This window comes from Oncorhynchus mykiss, chromosome 17, assembly GCF_013265735.2.
Source record: "Oncorhynchus mykiss isolate Arlee chromosome 17, USDA_OmykA_1.1, whole genome shotgun sequence".
NCBI lineage: Eukaryota > Metazoa > Chordata > Actinopteri > Salmoniformes > Salmonidae > Oncorhynchus > Oncorhynchus mykiss.
The window spans coordinates 71,540,754-71,558,243 of NC_048581.1; the positions used below are offsets into that span (position 1 = coordinate 71,540,754).

Sequence of the window (17,490 nt, forward strand, 5' to 3'; positions counted from 1 at the left end):
GGGGGGAGGTCACAGACAGGTTCACGCTAGGCATCATGGGTAATGTAGTTCGGTATGACAGGAGATTGGACATTACAGGTAGTCCAATTGTGGTTCATAGTTTAGCTCAATGTTAATAGCAAATTATAGAGCATAGAGTTGCTTGTGAAACAATTGTTAAGAGCGGAAAGTAATAGGAGCGGAGTAGGAGAAAGTGATCCTAACAACAGTTGTTGAGGACAGCCAGTCCTCATGGCCAGGCAGGGAGTTGGGAGCGGTATGTTTCTGTAACTCACAGCACTTTCATCTTGGCCAGGCCCCAGAAGGCTCCGTCGGTGAGCTTACTGATGTTGTTCCTCTGCAGCTTGAGGACCTCCAGACTGGCCAGGCCCTGGAAGGTCAGCCCCTCCACCTGCCTCACACGGTTCCTGTTCAGCTCACTGGAGGACAACACAACCCAGCAAGGAGTTAGAGAGAGATGCAATGATGATGAGAGGAAGAAGTATGGTCCTACAGGAAAAACCTGTAAAATAATACATCAACACACATCTTAGCAGCACCGTTCAGCCCCACAAAAACATAAGAGGCCGTACACGGTGGTATCTAGGTTTGGGTTACAGAACAGGGTCCAGTTCTGACCTGGGCATCGCACAACGTGATCACAAACCTTCATTAATCATGCTAGGGTTAACTAAAGGATCCATCTCTTCCACTACATTCAAACAGCACTGGATTGCAGCCACACATGCCTTGAAGGGCAGGGCATCTGCATTCACTTCTGAAACCGAGAAGGCTTCTTGCCTTCTGTATCAGAAGAGTTCTCTGATAGCTTCATACCAGTGAATCTGTGCCCCTGGCGTGTGAGGTTTAACATCACAGCCCAGGAGCATAGCTGGACAGTAAACATCCACACACAGCGTCTTTGTGTGTCCTCAATGTTGCCACAAGCATCCACAGATACAGTGTCACCGGGACCACCTGTTGAACAATACCCACCTGGGGAAACTGGGAGGGCTGTGAAGAGAAGGGAGCCCTGTCTACAATGGAGGAGAGTATCATTACATGCAACTTTACTCCCCAGAGTGGGAGTGCTGAGGTAAGGATGGGTCTGCACTAGCCCCATGCTGCAGGGGAGGGGGGAGACAATGACAGAGAGCATGGCTCAGAGAGGACAGAGGCCATAACTCAGCCATGGTATTGGTCTGATGTTTACTAATGATGCTACACTCTCCTCAATAAATGGGACAGTGTCAGAGGAGTCAGCCTCTTTAGGTTTTGTCTAACTTCCCAAAGTTATTTTCCCTCTAACATCGGTGGGGTCATGGACTATGGGTACTATACACTGTCTTTATCTGGCCACGGGTCAATGGTTGTTTCTCTAACGATGGTTGAGGATAGGCTAGGAGGTGAGTAGAGAGACTTAACAAACATGTGCCTAAGTGAGCTGAGAGGTGTCTGGAAGTGGTATGAAACAGTACTCACAGTTGGGTCAGCTTGGGGAGCTGGAAGCTTTTGACAGGGACCTGGGAGATGCGGTTCCGACTCAGTCTGAGAACCTGCAGGGACGAAGAGAGCTGGTCCAGAGCACCGGCCTCCAGGAGATGGATCTTGTTGTTGCTCAGGTACCTGGAAGACAGCATATCACACTGTCATGGATCCAAGACATACATTGATAACATTGGTACAACATTTACAATTAGATGACAAATGTAGGAAAAAAGAAAAGGGATGATCTTACAGGTCTTTGATCTGGAGGCCTGCGGGGAAACCTTGACCTCTGACTTCTGTGATGTCATTACTGCTCAGGTCCAGTGTTTCCACGGAGACCAGGTCTCTCATCCGCCTTCCATCGATGACACGGATCTTATTATTGTGTCTGAAAATAAACAACCACAACCGCTGTTAGAAAACTTCAGGGGCAAAGATGAAGGAAAACCTGAGGAGAGAAACAGGAGAAGAACACAGCTCCTAGTCTTTAGATGCTCGTTTTAGAAGCAGCAGTAAAGCAAACACACTTCTTTTCCAAACCTACTCAGGAACAAAGAGAGAGCACAGTGCCAAATATCACTGCTTCGAGAGCATGTCCACCAGACATGACGCTTGGCATTCAGGCCAAAGAGTTCAATCTTGATTTAATCAGACCAGATAATCTTGGTCACCTCCCTGACCAAGGCCCTTCTCCCCTGATTGCTCAGTTTGGCTGGGCGGCCAGCTCTAGGAAAAGTCTTGATGGTTCCAAACTTCTTCCATTTAAGAATGATGGAGGCCACTGTGTTCTTGGGGACCTTCAATGTTGCAGAAATGTTTTGGTACCCTTCTCCAGATCTGTGCCTCGACACAATCCTGTCTAGGAGCTCTACAGACAATTCCTTCGACCTCATGGCTTGGTTTTGCTCTGACATGTCACTGTCAACTGTGTGACCTTATATAGACAGGTGTGTTCCTTTCCAAATCATGTCTAATCAATGACATTTACCATAGGTGGACTCCAATCAAGTTGCAGAAACATCTCAAGGATGATCAATGGAAACAGGATGCACCCGAGCTCAATTTCAAGTCTCATAGCAAAGGGTCTGAATACTTTTGTAAATAAGTGTTTTTTTTATATTTATTTATATTTATAAATTTGCAGTCTAAAACCCTGTTTTCGCTTTGTTATTATGGGCTATTTTTTTGAATATTGATGAGGAACAAAATTAATTTAAATCAATTTTAGAATAAGGCTGTAATGTAACAAAATGTGGAAAAAGTCAACAGGTCTGAATACTTTTTGAATGCACTGTATTTACCCCCCCAAAATGAACCGCTAATTAGCTGCTAATGTTGCTATCAAAGAACTACAAATGTCATGATGATCTGCATGAGACTGCCGAATCGAGGCAAAGGTAAGAATCCCCGGATTAACCATCTAAATGTTAGCTAAATGTAGTAATGAATAAATTGACAATTCTGAATTGTCATTTGCAAGTTTTAAATTTACAACACCTGTTAGCAAAGGTGTCTGCTAAATATGATGTGCAGGAGCTTGCAGGGATTTGACATTTTACATGTCTACTTCGATGCTAATTATCATTTTTGAATCAGAGTAAATTGAGCCGAATATATTTATAAGTCACCATGTCTGAGAGAGATTGACATGGTTATCAAAACATCCCGCCAGGGTAAGTCTACATGAAACACAGCCCTACGACACCGCCACTGTGGGACTCTATTGGTGACCATTGTAACCGACTACTTCCAAATCAAATGGAGAAGGACTTGGCTAGATGAAAGGACTTACATTGTCTAACTCTGACTCCTCTGACAGTCCAGTTAACCATGGCGTAAGAGGCCTCAGAAAGACGTTTTTACAAAGCACATTTGGATTTTGGCCTGCTCTCTGCAGGAATGGTGGGTCACAGTCTCTCTCCACATCTGTGATTTATTTTGGTGTTGGCTGGGAGAGATCCACTTCAGGGCTGCAGCCTGACAGACGGATGGACAGAGCTGCACAGGAATCTCAGTCACTTCCCTGTTTACCTTTACCCAGCACAGGGCCAACACACACGCATAGACACCCACAGACGTAGAGGCCTAGACATACACAAACACAGACAGATACAAACAGACAAATCCACACTGACCGGACACAGAACCAGACTTCCTTTTGGTTGACCAAATGTCTGTCAGTGCGGCCATCTGTACGTGTGTGTGTGTGTGTGTGTGTGTGTGGGTGGGGAGAGCTAGTGAAGGCCAGTGTTATCCGAGCAGGGATGAAAACCATACCGCAGCCATGGTTGCACTTCCCTTGCACTCCGGCTAGCGTTACAAAACACTTACCCTGCCCCCACGGGACATTTATCCCTGTTACAGTTGTAAATATGTAGATTTGTTATTACTGTTTCATTCATGTCTCCCTCCCCCTGCTGCTCCCCCTATGGACATCCTACCCCCCAAGTCTCTTCACTAATTGAAGATAATATGACATTTGGTTTCAAATCAAGTCCATGAGTAAAACAAAGTCAACACAAGGAACCTAATTTAGAGTCGACTCCCAGCCTGAAACAGTGTTTGGTAAAATCCTTTTTTTTTTCCTTTGGTATCTCCAGACAGGTGTTTCACCAGTCAAACTGCAGCAAAACAAGGTCCCCCCCCACACACACACACACAGATGGTCAAATAAGACTCTGTAGGGCGTTTACTCTGGGCCATGAGGGGGGGGGGGGGGGGGGTCTCCCACTGCAGCCCAGACCTCACCTGAATAAACAGTGGTGTAAAGAGTAAGGGATGAGCCTCAGCCCAGGCCCCTCTCCCCTCCCTCCTGACCCTACAGGAAGCTCCTGGGGAGCAGCGGCAGAGAGAGGGAGACTCTGACAGGGGGAGAATTCAAGCTCTACTGATCAGGGAGGGAGGGGATGAGGAGGGATAGGGACTAGGGGTCAACAGCTGCTGACCCTTGCTGGGAAAAACTAGGCAGAGTTGTCTGAAACAGGAGGGAGAGGCTCTCTCTCACTGTCTCTCAGATGCTGACCACAACAGTTGAGCTCTCCCTCTCTTCTCCCTCTTCTTCCTAGTCCAGTTCCTCATTCTCTCGCTCCTCTTCCCCATCCTCCCACGGCCAGAATAGTCCAGCTGTGTGACAACCAGAGGAGGTGTGAGGCGAGAGGTGGTGGCGGGGTAGGGTGGATGCAGACAATAGGTTCATTTATAAAGCGCTGGCTTTCCCCCCGCTCTTTACATTTTGAGTCCTTTAACAGACGCTCTTATCCAGAACAACTTACAGAAGTGAGTGTGTACATTTTCGTACTGGTCCCCCATGGCAATCGAACACACAATCCTGGCGTTGCAAGCCACATACTCTACCAACTGAGACACAGGGCATCTTTGACGCTGGGGGTACATTCAACAGATCCCTTCATTCCAAATTTCATCATCCCATTTAGCCATTTGATTTTCCAACAGTCAGTTTTGACACCTTGATGTTGAGGGTTGATAATAAAAAAAGAGTTAACACTACTGCCCAGGTTAAAGAACAGTTATTTTAAATCATATCGTCCCATTAACCATCATGTGATTTTCATGGAGTTGTTTTGACACCTCTCTTTGATGTGGGAAGGGTGGATGCCTGACAATGGAAAAGTCTCACTCTCCCCTGGCCCATGTGATTCTATTGGGGTTTGGTGGCCTGCAGTGACGTTGGAGCATGGGAGCCCTGCTACATTCTGGGAGAGCAGGATGACAGGTGCATTATGGGAGTGTGCTAGCCCCAGGGTGGGAGCTGATCTGACTGACTGATCTGAGAGCAGTGATTAATCCAAGCCAAAGCCCCGCGGCCACACAGACTAGCTGGTTTGGGCCGCTTTGATTGGCTTATCAGCCTGATGAACTCCACAAGCGAGAGGATCAAAAGATCCGCAGGGTGTGTGGGATAGAGAACGATTGAGAGAGAACGAGAGAAAACAAGAGTCTGGTCTGGCACCATGCTTCAATGTCACCATACGCTGCCTCAGAAACAACAGTCTGTTGGAGGAGAGGCCCAGGGAGTAGACAGCACAGGCCAGGGAATGGTGACAGACAACCCTCTGTTGTAACACCCTCTCTCTCCAACCTCTCGTTCTCCCTGCAGCTACAGTCTCACACAGCACCAGCAGAGGAATTCAGACTGCACAGCCATCCAGCCAGGATCTGCAATGGCAGACAGAGCACAAGGTGTGTGTGTGTGTGGGGGGGGGGGGGGGGGGGGGGGGTTACTTGTGGGCAAACTGAGCTCCAGTACTCCCCCCTTGTGTCGGTGATGTCAACCTGATCCAGCCCGCCTCCCGGTCACCTTTTTACAGTAAGCCCTGTGAGTGACAGCTCCAGCTGCAGGTTCAAATGCTTTCAGCTGTGCAGCTTTGGAAAGATATGCATCTTCCCATCATGCACTGAGCTTCCCGTAGCAACAGGCTTAGAATCAGGCCAAAAAAAGAAGCCAGTAGAGCTCCACACAGCCTGCTGAACTAGCGTTCATTTCAAACACCTAACTATAAACCTTGGATTTACAGTGACCTAGAATCAGGCAGACTACTGTTCGAGGCAATGAAAACACTCAAAATCAACCTCCAACATATCCTAATGTTGGACATGGAGTTTCAGACAGTCATAAGTTAATCAGATGACTGAGTTAGTGAGCACAGTACACAGCCTATTTGAGGGTCTGATGGGTGACAGGGAGAGGCAGGGATGACTATTACAAAGACTGGAAGTGATACATGGTGATGGTGCATTTTACAGGAGCCTCCTGTGTACCGTTACTACCACAGAAGTGACAGAATGAAAGTGGGTGTTAGAGGTGTAATACAAACACACAGACATGCTGCAAACTGTCTTTAACGTTAACTGTTGAGACTGAGCCGAAGGGCTTTCTCTTGTTTCAGGATGAGTGAGAAGCTAGTGGGGATGTGCATCTTTCCCTTTCAAGACGATTCGATGCATGGGCTCCGATACAGGAACGATACGTATTAGTTTGAGTACGATTCATTAGAGAATATTTGTAGCCATTTTTTTAAATATATATATTTTTCATTTTATCTTTATTTAACCAGGTCAGCAAGTTGAGAACAAGTTCTCATTTACAATTGCGACCTGGCCAAGACAAAGCAAAGCAGTTCGACACACAACAGAGTTACACATGGAGTAAAACAAACATACAGTCAATAATACAGTAGAAAAATAAGTCTATATACGATGTGAGCAAATGAGGTGAGATAAGGGAGGTAAAGGCAAAAATGCCATAGTGGCAAAGTAAATACAATTTTGCAAGTTAAACACTGGAATGGTTGATGTGCAGTGGAAGAATGTGCAAAGTAGAGATAGAAATAATGGGGTGCAAAATAAATAAATACAGTAGGGGGAGAGGTAGTTGTTTGGGCTAAATTATAGATGGGCTATGTACAGGTGCAGTAATCTGTGAGCTGCTCTGACAGCTGGTGCTTAAAGCTAGTGAGGGAGATAAGGGTTTCCAGTTTCAGAGATGTTTGTAGTTCGTTCCAGTTATTGGCAGCAGAGAACTGGAAGGAGAGGCGGCCAAAGGAAGAATTGGCTTTGGGGGTTACCAGAGAGATATACCTGCTGGAGTGCGTGCTACAGGTGGGTGCTGTTATGGTGACCAGCGAGCTGAGATAAGGGGGGACTTTACCTAGCAGGGTCTTGTAGATGACATGGAGCCAGTGGGTTTGGCGACGAGTATGAAGCGAGGGCTAGCCAACGAGAGTGTACAGGTCGCAGTGGTGGGTAGCATATGGGGCTTTGGTGACAAAACGGATGGCACTGTGATAGACTGCATTTATTGAGTAGGGCATTGGAGGCTATTTTGTAACTGACATCGCCAAAGTCGAGGATCGGTAGGATGGTCATGAGTGAAGGATGCTTTGTTGCGAAATAGGAAGCCAATTCTAGACTTAACTTTGGATTGGAGATGTTTGATGTGAGTCTGGAAGGAGAGTTTACAGTCTAACCAGACACCTACAGTGCCTTGCGAAAGTATTCGGCCCCCTTGAACTTTGCGACCTTTTGCCACATTTCAGGCTTCAAACATAAAGATATAAAACTGTATTTTTTTGTGAAGAATCAACAACAAGTGGGACACAATCATGAAGTGGAACGACATTTATTGGATATTTCAAACTTTTTTAACAAATCAAAAACTGAAAAATTGGGCGTGCAAAATTATTCAGCCCCTTTACTTTCAGTGCAGCAAACTCTCTCCAGAAGTTCAGTGAGGATCTCTGAATGATCCAATGTTGACCTAAATGACTAATGATGATAAATACAATCCACCTGTGTGTAATCAAGTCTCCGTATAAATGCACCTGCACTGTGATAGTCTCAGAGGTCCGTTAAAAGTGCAGAGAGCATCATGAAGAATAAGGAACACACCAGGCAGGTCCGAGATACTGTTGTGAAGAAGTTTAAAGCCGGATTTGGATACAAAAAGATTTCCCAAGCTTTAAACATCCCAAGGAGCACTGTGCAAGCGATAATATTGAAATGGAAGGAGTATCAGACCACTGCAAATCTACCAAGACCTGGCCGTCCCTCTAAACTTTCAGCTCATACAAGGAGAAGACTGATCAGAGATGCAGCCAAGAGGCCCATGATCACTCTGGATGAACTGCAGAGATCTACAGCTGAGGTGGGAGACTCTGTCCATAGGACAACAATCAGTCGTATATTGCACAAATCTGGCCTTTATGGAAGAGTGGCAAGAAGAAAGCCATTTCTTAAAGATATCCATAAAAAGTGTTGCTTAAAGTTTGCCACAAGCCACCTGGGAGACACACCAAACATGTGGAAGAAGGTGCTCTGGTCAGATGAAACCAAAATTGAACTTTTTGGCAACAATGCAAAACGTTATGTTTGGCGTAAAAGCAACACAGCTGAACACACCATCCCCACTGTCAAACATGGTGGTGGCAGCATCATGGTTTGGGCCTGCTTTTCTTCAGCAGGGACAGGGAAGATGGTTAAAATTGATGGGAAGATGGATGGAGCCAAATACAGGACCATTCTGGAAGAAAACCTGATGGAGTCTGCAAAAGACCTGAGACTGGGACAGAGATTTGTCTTCCAACAAGACAATGATCCAAAACATAAAGCAAAATCTACAATGGAATGGTTCAAAAATAAACATATCCAGGTGTTAGAATGGCCAAGTCAAAGTCCAGACCTGAATCCAATCGAGAATCTGTGGAAAGAACTGAAAACTGCTGTTCACAAATGCTCTCCATCCAACCTCACTGAGCTCGAGCTGTTTTGCAAGGAGGAATGGGAAAAAATTTCAGTCTCTCGATGTGCAAAACTGATAGACATACCCCAAGCGACTTACAGCTGTAATCGCAGCAAAAGGTGGCGCTACAAAGTATTAACTTAAGGGGGCTGAATAATTTTGCACGCCCAATTTTTCAGTTTTTGATTTGTTAAAAAAGTTTGAAATATCCAATAAATGTCGTTCCACTTCATGATTGTGTCCCACTTGTTGTTGATTCTTCACAAAAAAAATACAGTTTTATATCTTTATGTTTGAAGCCTGAAATGTGGCAAAAGGTCGCAAAGTTCAAGGGGGCCGAATACTTTCGCAAGGCACTGTAGGTATTTGTAGTTGTCTACATATTCTAAGTCAGAACCGTCCAGAGTAGTGATGTTGGACCTTGGATCTTCAGTAGACTTGTGCAATACGTTACAAGATAAATAATTATTTTACATTATGAGGCTTACTGTAGTCCCCCAGAACAGGGTTTGTTTGTAAATAGCACAACTGGAGAAATTGGGAGCAGAAGAGTCCAGCTGTGTATTGACAAGGGTGCTGTTTTATATTGAGTTAAGTGTTTTTTTTGCTTCAATAGAGTGATCAGGGATGTGCAACTAGTTTTCCTTCTCCTGTAACTACTCCCCAGGTCATGCTTGTGAATGAGAACGTGTTCTCAGTAAACGTACCTGGTAAAATAAGGGTTAAATAAAAAAAATACAAAATAATGTCAAAGTGGAATTATGTTTTTAGAAATGAATTAAAAATGAAAAACTGAAATGTCTTGAGTCAGTAAGTATTCAACCCCTTTGTTACGGCAGGACTAAATAAGATCAGGAGTAAAAATGTGCTTAACAAGTCATATAACAACTTACAATTATCTGTAAGGTCCCTCAGTCGAGTAGTGAATTTCAAGTCCACATTCAACCACAAAGACCAAGGAGGTTTCCCAACGCCTCAAAGACAGGTACCTTTTGATAGCTTAAACAAAATAAAAATAAGACATTGAATATCCCTTTGAGCATGGTGAAGTTATTAATTACACTTTGGATGGTGTATCAATACACCCAGCCACTACAGGCGTCCTTCCTATCATGACAGAGTTTGAAGAATTTTTTAAAGAATAATGTGCCAATATTGGGTAGACTTACCCAGAAAGACTCACAGCTGTAATTGCTGCCAAACGTGATTCTAACTTGTATTGACTCAGGGGTGTGAATACTTTTCGGTTATAAGAAATGATAGATACATTTCGTAAAAATATTTAGGTAAATTAGATATCTGTATTTCATTTTCAATAGATGTGCAAACATTTCTAAAAACACGTTTTCCCTTTGCCATTATGGGGTATTGTGTGTAAATAGTTGAGAAGAAACAAACATTTAATCCATTTTTAATTCAGGCTGTAACGCAACAAAATGTGGAATAAGTCGAGGGGTAAAAATACTTTTAGCATTTGAATGCTGAAGGTGCCACGCAGATGTACATGATCAAGAACAAGCAGTCTACCTTGCGTTTCTCAGCATGTGAAGCTGGGCACAGTAGGCAATTTCACTAGGCTTCTGATATTCCCTGGGGTTGTTCGGCGTGCAAAATTACTTGTCGATCAATGTCTGTCAAAACCATTACATGCTTAGTTTGACACTGAAGGAGAGGGCGCATCAGTTGTCACAAAGGAATACATTTTCTGACTGATGCACGCTACATTTGAATCGGTTTGGCGTCCGCAGACCGATGCTCTCGTAACTTAAACATTTGAATCAGACTGATTTGAATCATTACATCCCTAGAAACTAGAATGTTCTGTAGCCACCATGACGGGTGAACTGTTGGAGGCCGGAAAACAGGCCAGGCAAGCAGGACAGTGTCACAATTGTGTGTCTGTCGAGGGTCAGCCACTGGGCTCACAGCTGTGACACACACACACAGCGGCTCTTCCAAAATAGGGCAGTAAATCTCCTGTGAGATGCCAGCACAGGCAGTCCCTCCAGGCAGAGTTTCACAAACTGTAACCAGGATAGAACTCTGGAGCACTAGTCTCAGTGCTCAGCACAGTCAATGCTTCACATCCATTAAAGAGAGGCAATCAATGTACACTACATGACCAAAAGTAAGTGTGAGCTTCGTCCCCCCTTGGTGGCTATAAACAGCCTCCACTTTTCTAGGAAGGCTTTCCACTAGATGTTGGAACATTGCTGTGGTGACTTGCTTCCATTCAGCCACAAGAGCATTAGTGAGGTCGGGCACTGATGTTGGGTGAATAGGCCTGGCTCAGAGTCGGCGTTCCAATTCATCCCAAATGTGTTTGAGGGGGTTGAGGTCAGGGCTCTGTGCAGGCCAGTCAAGTTCTTCCACACCGATCTCGACAAACCTTTTCTGCATGGACCTCCCTTTGTGCACGGGGGAATTGTCATGCTGAAACAGGAAAGGGCCTTGCTGTTGCCACAAATTTGGAAGTGCTGAATTGTCTAGATTGTCATTGTATGCTGTAGTGTTAAGATTCCCCTTCACTGGAACTAAGGGGCCTAGCCCAAACCATGAAAAACAGCCCCAGACTATTATTCCTCCTCCACCAAACTTTACAGTTGGCACTATGCATTCAGGCAGGTAGCATTCTCCTGGCTACCATCAAACCCAGACTTGTCAGTTGGACTGCCAGATGGTGAAGCGATTCAGCACTCCAGAGAACACGTTTCCACTGCTCCAGATTCCAATGGCGGCAAGCTTTACACCACTCCAGCCGACGCTTGGCATTTCGCATGGTGATCGTAGGCTTGTGTGCCGCTGCTCAGCCATGGAAACCCATTTCATGAAGCTCCCGATGAACAGTTCCTGTGTTGACGTTGCTTCCAGAGGCAGTTTGGAACTCAGTAGTGAGTGTTGCAACCGAGGACAGACAATTTTTACACGCTGCGCACTTCAGCACTCGACGGTCCTGTTCTGTGAGCTTGTGTGGCCTACCACTTTGCTGCTGAGCCGTTGTTGCTCCTAGACCTTTCCACTTCACAATAACAGCACTGACAGTTGACCAGGGCAGCTCTAGCAGAGCAAAAATCCTATGACAGTGCCAAGTTGAAAGTCACGGAGCTCTTCAGTAAGACCATTCTACTGCCAATGTTTGTCTACGGAGATTGCGGTGTGATCAATTTTATACACCGGTCAGCAACGAGTGTGGCTGAAATAGCCAAATCCACTAATTTGAAGGGGTGTCCACATCCTTTCGTATATATAGTGCATCTCTGACATACTACCGTCATAGCATAGCAATTCAAATAGAATGAGTGTCTCACCAGTATTCTTGGCAGGGGCATCATTTTTTAACATAGGGTATGGCAAAGTTAACAGGTTGCCTGGGGTTCTTTTTTTAAATACAATTAAAGCTCATTTACTGCATTTCTTCATCGGGATTAAAAACTCTAGTTAAATTTCATGTCAGGCCAGTTACCTAGCCATCTACTACATCTGCACTGTTATGAGAGAAAAGTTGCACTGTTCACTGCAGCTATGTCGATAAGCTCTCCATCAAACAGCCTGCCCACCAGCTCTGAGCCATCCGCATGGTCCTAAAGCCAGCCCGTCAAACGGCATTTGCCTTTTAAAATCAGGATTGAAATGATTTTCGTGGCCTATTTTAAATTGTTGGTGTTGAGCTAGGGTATGACGACTGCCATACACAATTGATGCCCCTGATTCTTGGTCATAACTAAACTTGCACTCAAACACACATTGACAAGTCAGTGAGGGATAGCAGTTTGAGGACAGTGGGATGCCAGCTTGACATCCCCATGCTGGTAAATGAAAGGTGTACTCACAGGTAGAGGAAAGCAATCTTAGACATAGCCTGACCTAGATCAGGGATGGACGTCAGCTCATTATGGTCCAGGCGCCTGAGGGAAACACAGACGCAATGATGTTAGAGGACATAATGGATTGAAAGGAGAAAGTAACACAACATTGTATTGAGATAACATGGAACTGGGGTTGACAGTGTAGTAAGGAAATAGATATGGAGTTACTGTATCCATCTGAAGTGTGTAAGATTCATTCCTAGAATAACAGAATTGCATGTGAGTAAAACATAGCTGGATAAAGCTGTGTCTGGCTAGTGTGTGTGCTTGGGCTCTAACAGATGTCAGAGTGTCTGTGCCCTCCCTACCTGGGTTGAGATCGACCCTCCTGAATGTATCAAATATTTACAAGCCAGGGTTCAGCCTGACTAGTGTCAAGTGATGGAGAAAGCTTAATATAGAAACCACCAGCCCTACTTTATTCTCAATTGGACTAATTTCAAGACAATACATACAAGGATGCTAGAATGTAGAGTGTGTGTGTGACAGAATTTCTGTCCGTTGACACTACTGTCCTACATAGCAGTTAGGGACCTGACAATTATGGTGAGTGTTCCATGTGTGAGATGCCGATCTACTGCCATGTTTGTTCAGGGTACTGTCCAGTAAGGACATAACTGATGCTCCGTCTAATACCATCATTGGGAAGCCTTCTAGGCCTACTGCTAACAGAAAACATTTCATTAGACTAAGCACACAAACACACAGGGCAGTCCATTAGAACATGAAGGGGAAGCACTTTGTGAGGAACTGCGTTCATAGATCATCTGTCTGCTTGACAATCGATACTGTGCTGTTCTGAATGAGGGCCATTTAAAAAGGCTGAGCCCAGTGCACACACACACACACAAAGCCAAGGGGAACTCCTGGGTGAGAGAAGAATTCTCACAGAGAGACAGAGGGAGGAGAGAGTATCATGTCTGAGGAACTTACAGCTCTCGTAGGTTTGGGAGGTTCGAGAAGACTTCGACGTCAATGGCTGTCAGCTTGTTGTGGCCAAGATGTCTGTAATAAAGAGAACAGACTGATTAGTATTGTTGATACACCCGTCACCACCTGACTCTCCATTTTACAGGGGTTTTCCCCCCAACTGTGAGAACTCCCTCTAACATTGTGACAACCCTGTAGTCCCATTTGGGTACTGTTCCCAATCAATACTGATTCTGACTTGGTTTACACAATGGATACACAGACATCCATCTGTGTACAAGTCAATTTGCAGTTTAGACTAACAATGCATTTAATAGCCACCACTTCACTTGCACAGAGACGAACATTAACTAGGCAAGTCAGTTAAGAACAAATTCTTATTTACAATGACAGCCTAGGAACAGTGGGTCAACTGCCTTGTTCAGAGGCAGAACGACAGATTGTTACCTTGTCAGCTCAGGGATTTGATCTTAGCAGCCTTTCGGTTACTGGCCCAACGCTCTAACCATTAGGCTACCTGCCGAGATAAGTCAGTCTCTACAGTATGCGTGTGTGTGAGGAGATAAATGGTAGAGTGTGTGAGCCCCGCAGGCAGCCCTGATAGGGCGGTGTGTTACGATAATTGGCAGGGCCCTCCCACCGCCATTGTACCACAGATTGCTAAATTGCTGTCCCTGTTACAGGAGACAATTACCGCATTATACTGAAGCAAAGTGAAAAATCACAGGGTTTCCTCTGCCAGGCTGGGCGGCACAAGAAGGTACAAACACAGCTGAGAACACCGCCTCAGCGCAGCACAGTGAGCGACACCGACCACAGTAATCTTCCACAACAATCAGCGCCAGCCTTTAACAAGGCCCTGATCAGTGCAAACTGAGGATAATAAAGCTTAACTGGAGAGCTCCTCATTACAAACAACCAATAAAACACCGTACAGAGGGCTGCTGCCCCCTCAACAGCTTTCAGAAGGAAAAACAAGCTGAGTGCTATATTGGTATAAGATAAAAGAACTACAGAAATGTAGAGCGTGTCATTGTTTGCTGTTGTCCATTTAGAGTAGAGAGAAGGTCACATTGGGAGAAAAATCTGGTGCCAGAGACCACAATAACAAACAAACGGTGTGTGTTTGTATGTATTCTCAATCTCAGGAAGGCCAAGGGAGTGTTTATACAACTCCAGATGTGTCTTCCCTTGTTCATTCACCTTCATTGTCTTGCCTATCTGATCAGATAAGTTTCAGTGTGTTTTAACACCTACTGTATGAGCAGCTGGTGAAGACACCATAGCTTCCTTCTGTTCTACAGTCGCAAGTAGAGGGGGTGGTATTACGCCTCACTGACTGGGGCTAACGTTCTAAAGAATCAGCCAAACCACACCAGCTTCAGGGGCACAATCCAATGTACTGGGCACAACACAGGTGGCGAAGGCTATCGGACAGAAAAAGCCCAAAAAACCTAGGCTTTAAAAACTAAAATGTCAAGTCTAGGACAAAAAGGCTTCAACAGTTTTTACCCTCAAGCCATAAGATTCCTGACTATTTGCATTGTGTGCCCTCCCCCCTCAAACCCCTCTTTTACGCTGCTGCTACTCTATCTTATATGCATAGTCACTTTATGACGACGAGACAGCCTATAGGGAGGAAGTCAGAGACCTGGCCGGGTGGTGCCAGAATAACAACCTATCCCTCAACGTAACCAAGACTAAGGAGATTATTGCGGACGACAGGAAAAGGAGGACTGAGCACGCCCCCATTCTCATCAACGGGGCTGTAGTGGAGCAGGTTGAGAGCTTCAAGTTCCTTGGTGTCCACATCAACAACAAACTAGAATGGTCCAAACGCACCAAGACAGTCGTGAAGAGAGCACATAAAGCCTATTCCCCCTCAGGAAACTAAAAAGATTTGGCATGGGTCCTGAGATCCTCAAAAGGTTCTACAGCTGCAACATCGAGAGCATCACTGGCTGGTACGGCAATTGCTCGGCCTCTGACCGCAAGGCACTACAGAGGGTAGTGCATACGGCCCAGTACATCACTGGGGCTAAACTGCCTGCCATCCAGGACCTCTACACTAGGCGGTGTCAGAGGAAGGCCCTAAAATTTGTCAAAGACCCCAGCCACCCCAGTCATAGACTGTTCTCTCTACTACCGCATGGCAAGCGGTACCCGAGTGCCAAGTCTAGAACAAAAATGCTTCTCAACAGTTTTTACCCCCAAGCCATAAGACTCCTGAACAGGTAATCAAATGGCTGCCCGGACTATTTGCCCCCCCCCAACCCCTCTTTTTTTACGCTGCTGCTACTCTCTGTTTATCATATATGCATAGTCACTTTAACTATATATTCATGTACATACTACCTCAATTGGGCAGACCAACCAGTGCTCCCGCACATTGGCTAACCAGGCTATCTGCATTGTGTCCCACCCACCACCCGCCAACCCCTCTTTTACGCTACTGCTACTTTCTGTTCATCATATATGCAGTCACTTTAACCATATCTACATGTACACACTACCTCAATAAGCCCGACTAACAGTAAAAATGTATTTTTACTGTTGTTTTATTTCTTTACTTACCTACACACACACACACACACACACACACACACACACACACACACACACACACACACAACCTTTTTTCGCACCATTGGTTAGAGCCTGTAAGTAAGCATTTCACAGTCTACTACACCTGTTGTATTCGGTGCACGTGACAAATAAACTTTGATATGTCCAAAAACTCTTAACCTCAATGATCTCCGTGGTCAATTTACCAGTCCAAAAACACATTATTTTGAAAGCTAAGAGAAATCTGTGATGGAGTGTGGCGAACACTACAAAAAGTTATTCCCTCTGCTGAAACTCTGGAATGGTGAATTCCATTGCATGGCACAGCAAGAATTCTGCTGTTTATCTAAATGAGCAGGCTTGTTTAACATTAGTCAGCATGATCAAGATCACAGCGCTATGTTCTTGACCAGAAAGTGTCAGCAAGGTAATTCATGCCTAGCTTTTAGCCAAATAAATAATGGAGGAAAAAATACATAAATCAGCAGGTCTACAAGGGGGGGCAGTTTCCCCATCCCTGATCTAAAGCATGCAAGGAGTTGTGCAACCAGGATCAACTGAGGTGAAGGTGGAAGTGGAGGATGGAGAGGCCTAGACTGAACAGACTTGTCTAGGAATACATACTAGGCCAGGTCATTTAATCTACTGCCACTTCCCAGTCCACCTGTTGCCCTGAAGCACAGTCTACTCTAGAGACCTCAGGTCAATAGCAACACAGTTAGAGGTAGCTCAGGAGGGTACAGGTTCTCTTGGCCACTCAGACCGCATTAGAGCAGCGATAAAGCTATAAAACCTGTCTGACAAGACAATCTGACCTGCCTCAAACCTCCCAAAACACTCAAAGCCCCCCACAGCACTAGACTTCAACCATTACACATTGTTGGATTGACGTCATAAACCCTTCATCACGACTCCCAAAAAACACCACATTGACTTGTTTTGTATTCCGTCAAAGAGCTTGGGAGTGATGTTATTTCTTATGACAGTGCCATCATAATTAAAGGCAGACTGCAGGGGGGTGGGGAAGGGTTCTACTAGACCGGAATCTTCTATCTGCTCATCTCTATCGCTGATAAGATGTGTGAACTTCGCTCTTTGGAAGTGTGAAATGATATCAGCAATAGGGCCTCTGTGATGCAGCTGGGAAACAGCAGAGCTTTTATGTGGTCTGACCAGCCATAAATTGGTCAAAGAATAACCTTCCGTCTGTCGGGGAGCTAGGAGAAGAGGGAGAGCGCACATAGGCCAAAAAGAGGGCCAGCCAGACAGAGGCAAAGAGAGCACAATACAACACTGTGCTGTCCCCCCCCCCCCCCTCCCCTCCTACCTTCCTGTCATAAAGGCCCATTTACAGCCAGGCAACGGCAGTTAGAGCATACACAGGAGTACCACCACCACTGTTTT

General features: G+C 45.3%; 1 protein-coding gene across 3 annotated transcripts in view; it reads right to left on the reverse strand.

Annotated features, from left to right (window-relative positions):
• LOC110494502 (leucine-rich repeats and immunoglobulin-like domains 1) overlaps window positions 1-17,490 on the reverse strand; it is a 50,662-nt gene that overhangs the window by 21,490 nt on the left and 11,682 nt on the right. For 2 of the 3 annotated variants that reach the window (XM_036950567.1, XM_036950569.1), the window contains exons 2-6: window positions 13,525-13,596; window positions 12,556-12,630; window positions 1,718-1,855; window positions 1,462-1,605; window positions 276-419 (exon numbers count right to left, since the gene is read on the reverse strand). In XM_036950567.1, coding sequence (XP_036806462.1) covers window positions 276-419; window positions 1,462-1,605; window positions 1,718-1,855; window positions 12,556-12,630; window positions 13,525-13,596 — 573 coding nt within the window. Of the gene's footprint in view, window positions 1-275; window positions 420-1,461; window positions 1,606-1,717; window positions 1,856-12,555; window positions 12,631-13,524; window positions 13,597-13,968; window positions 14,013-17,490 lie in introns of those variants that run through there. The other variant, XM_036950568.1, reaches the window with a different exon arrangement.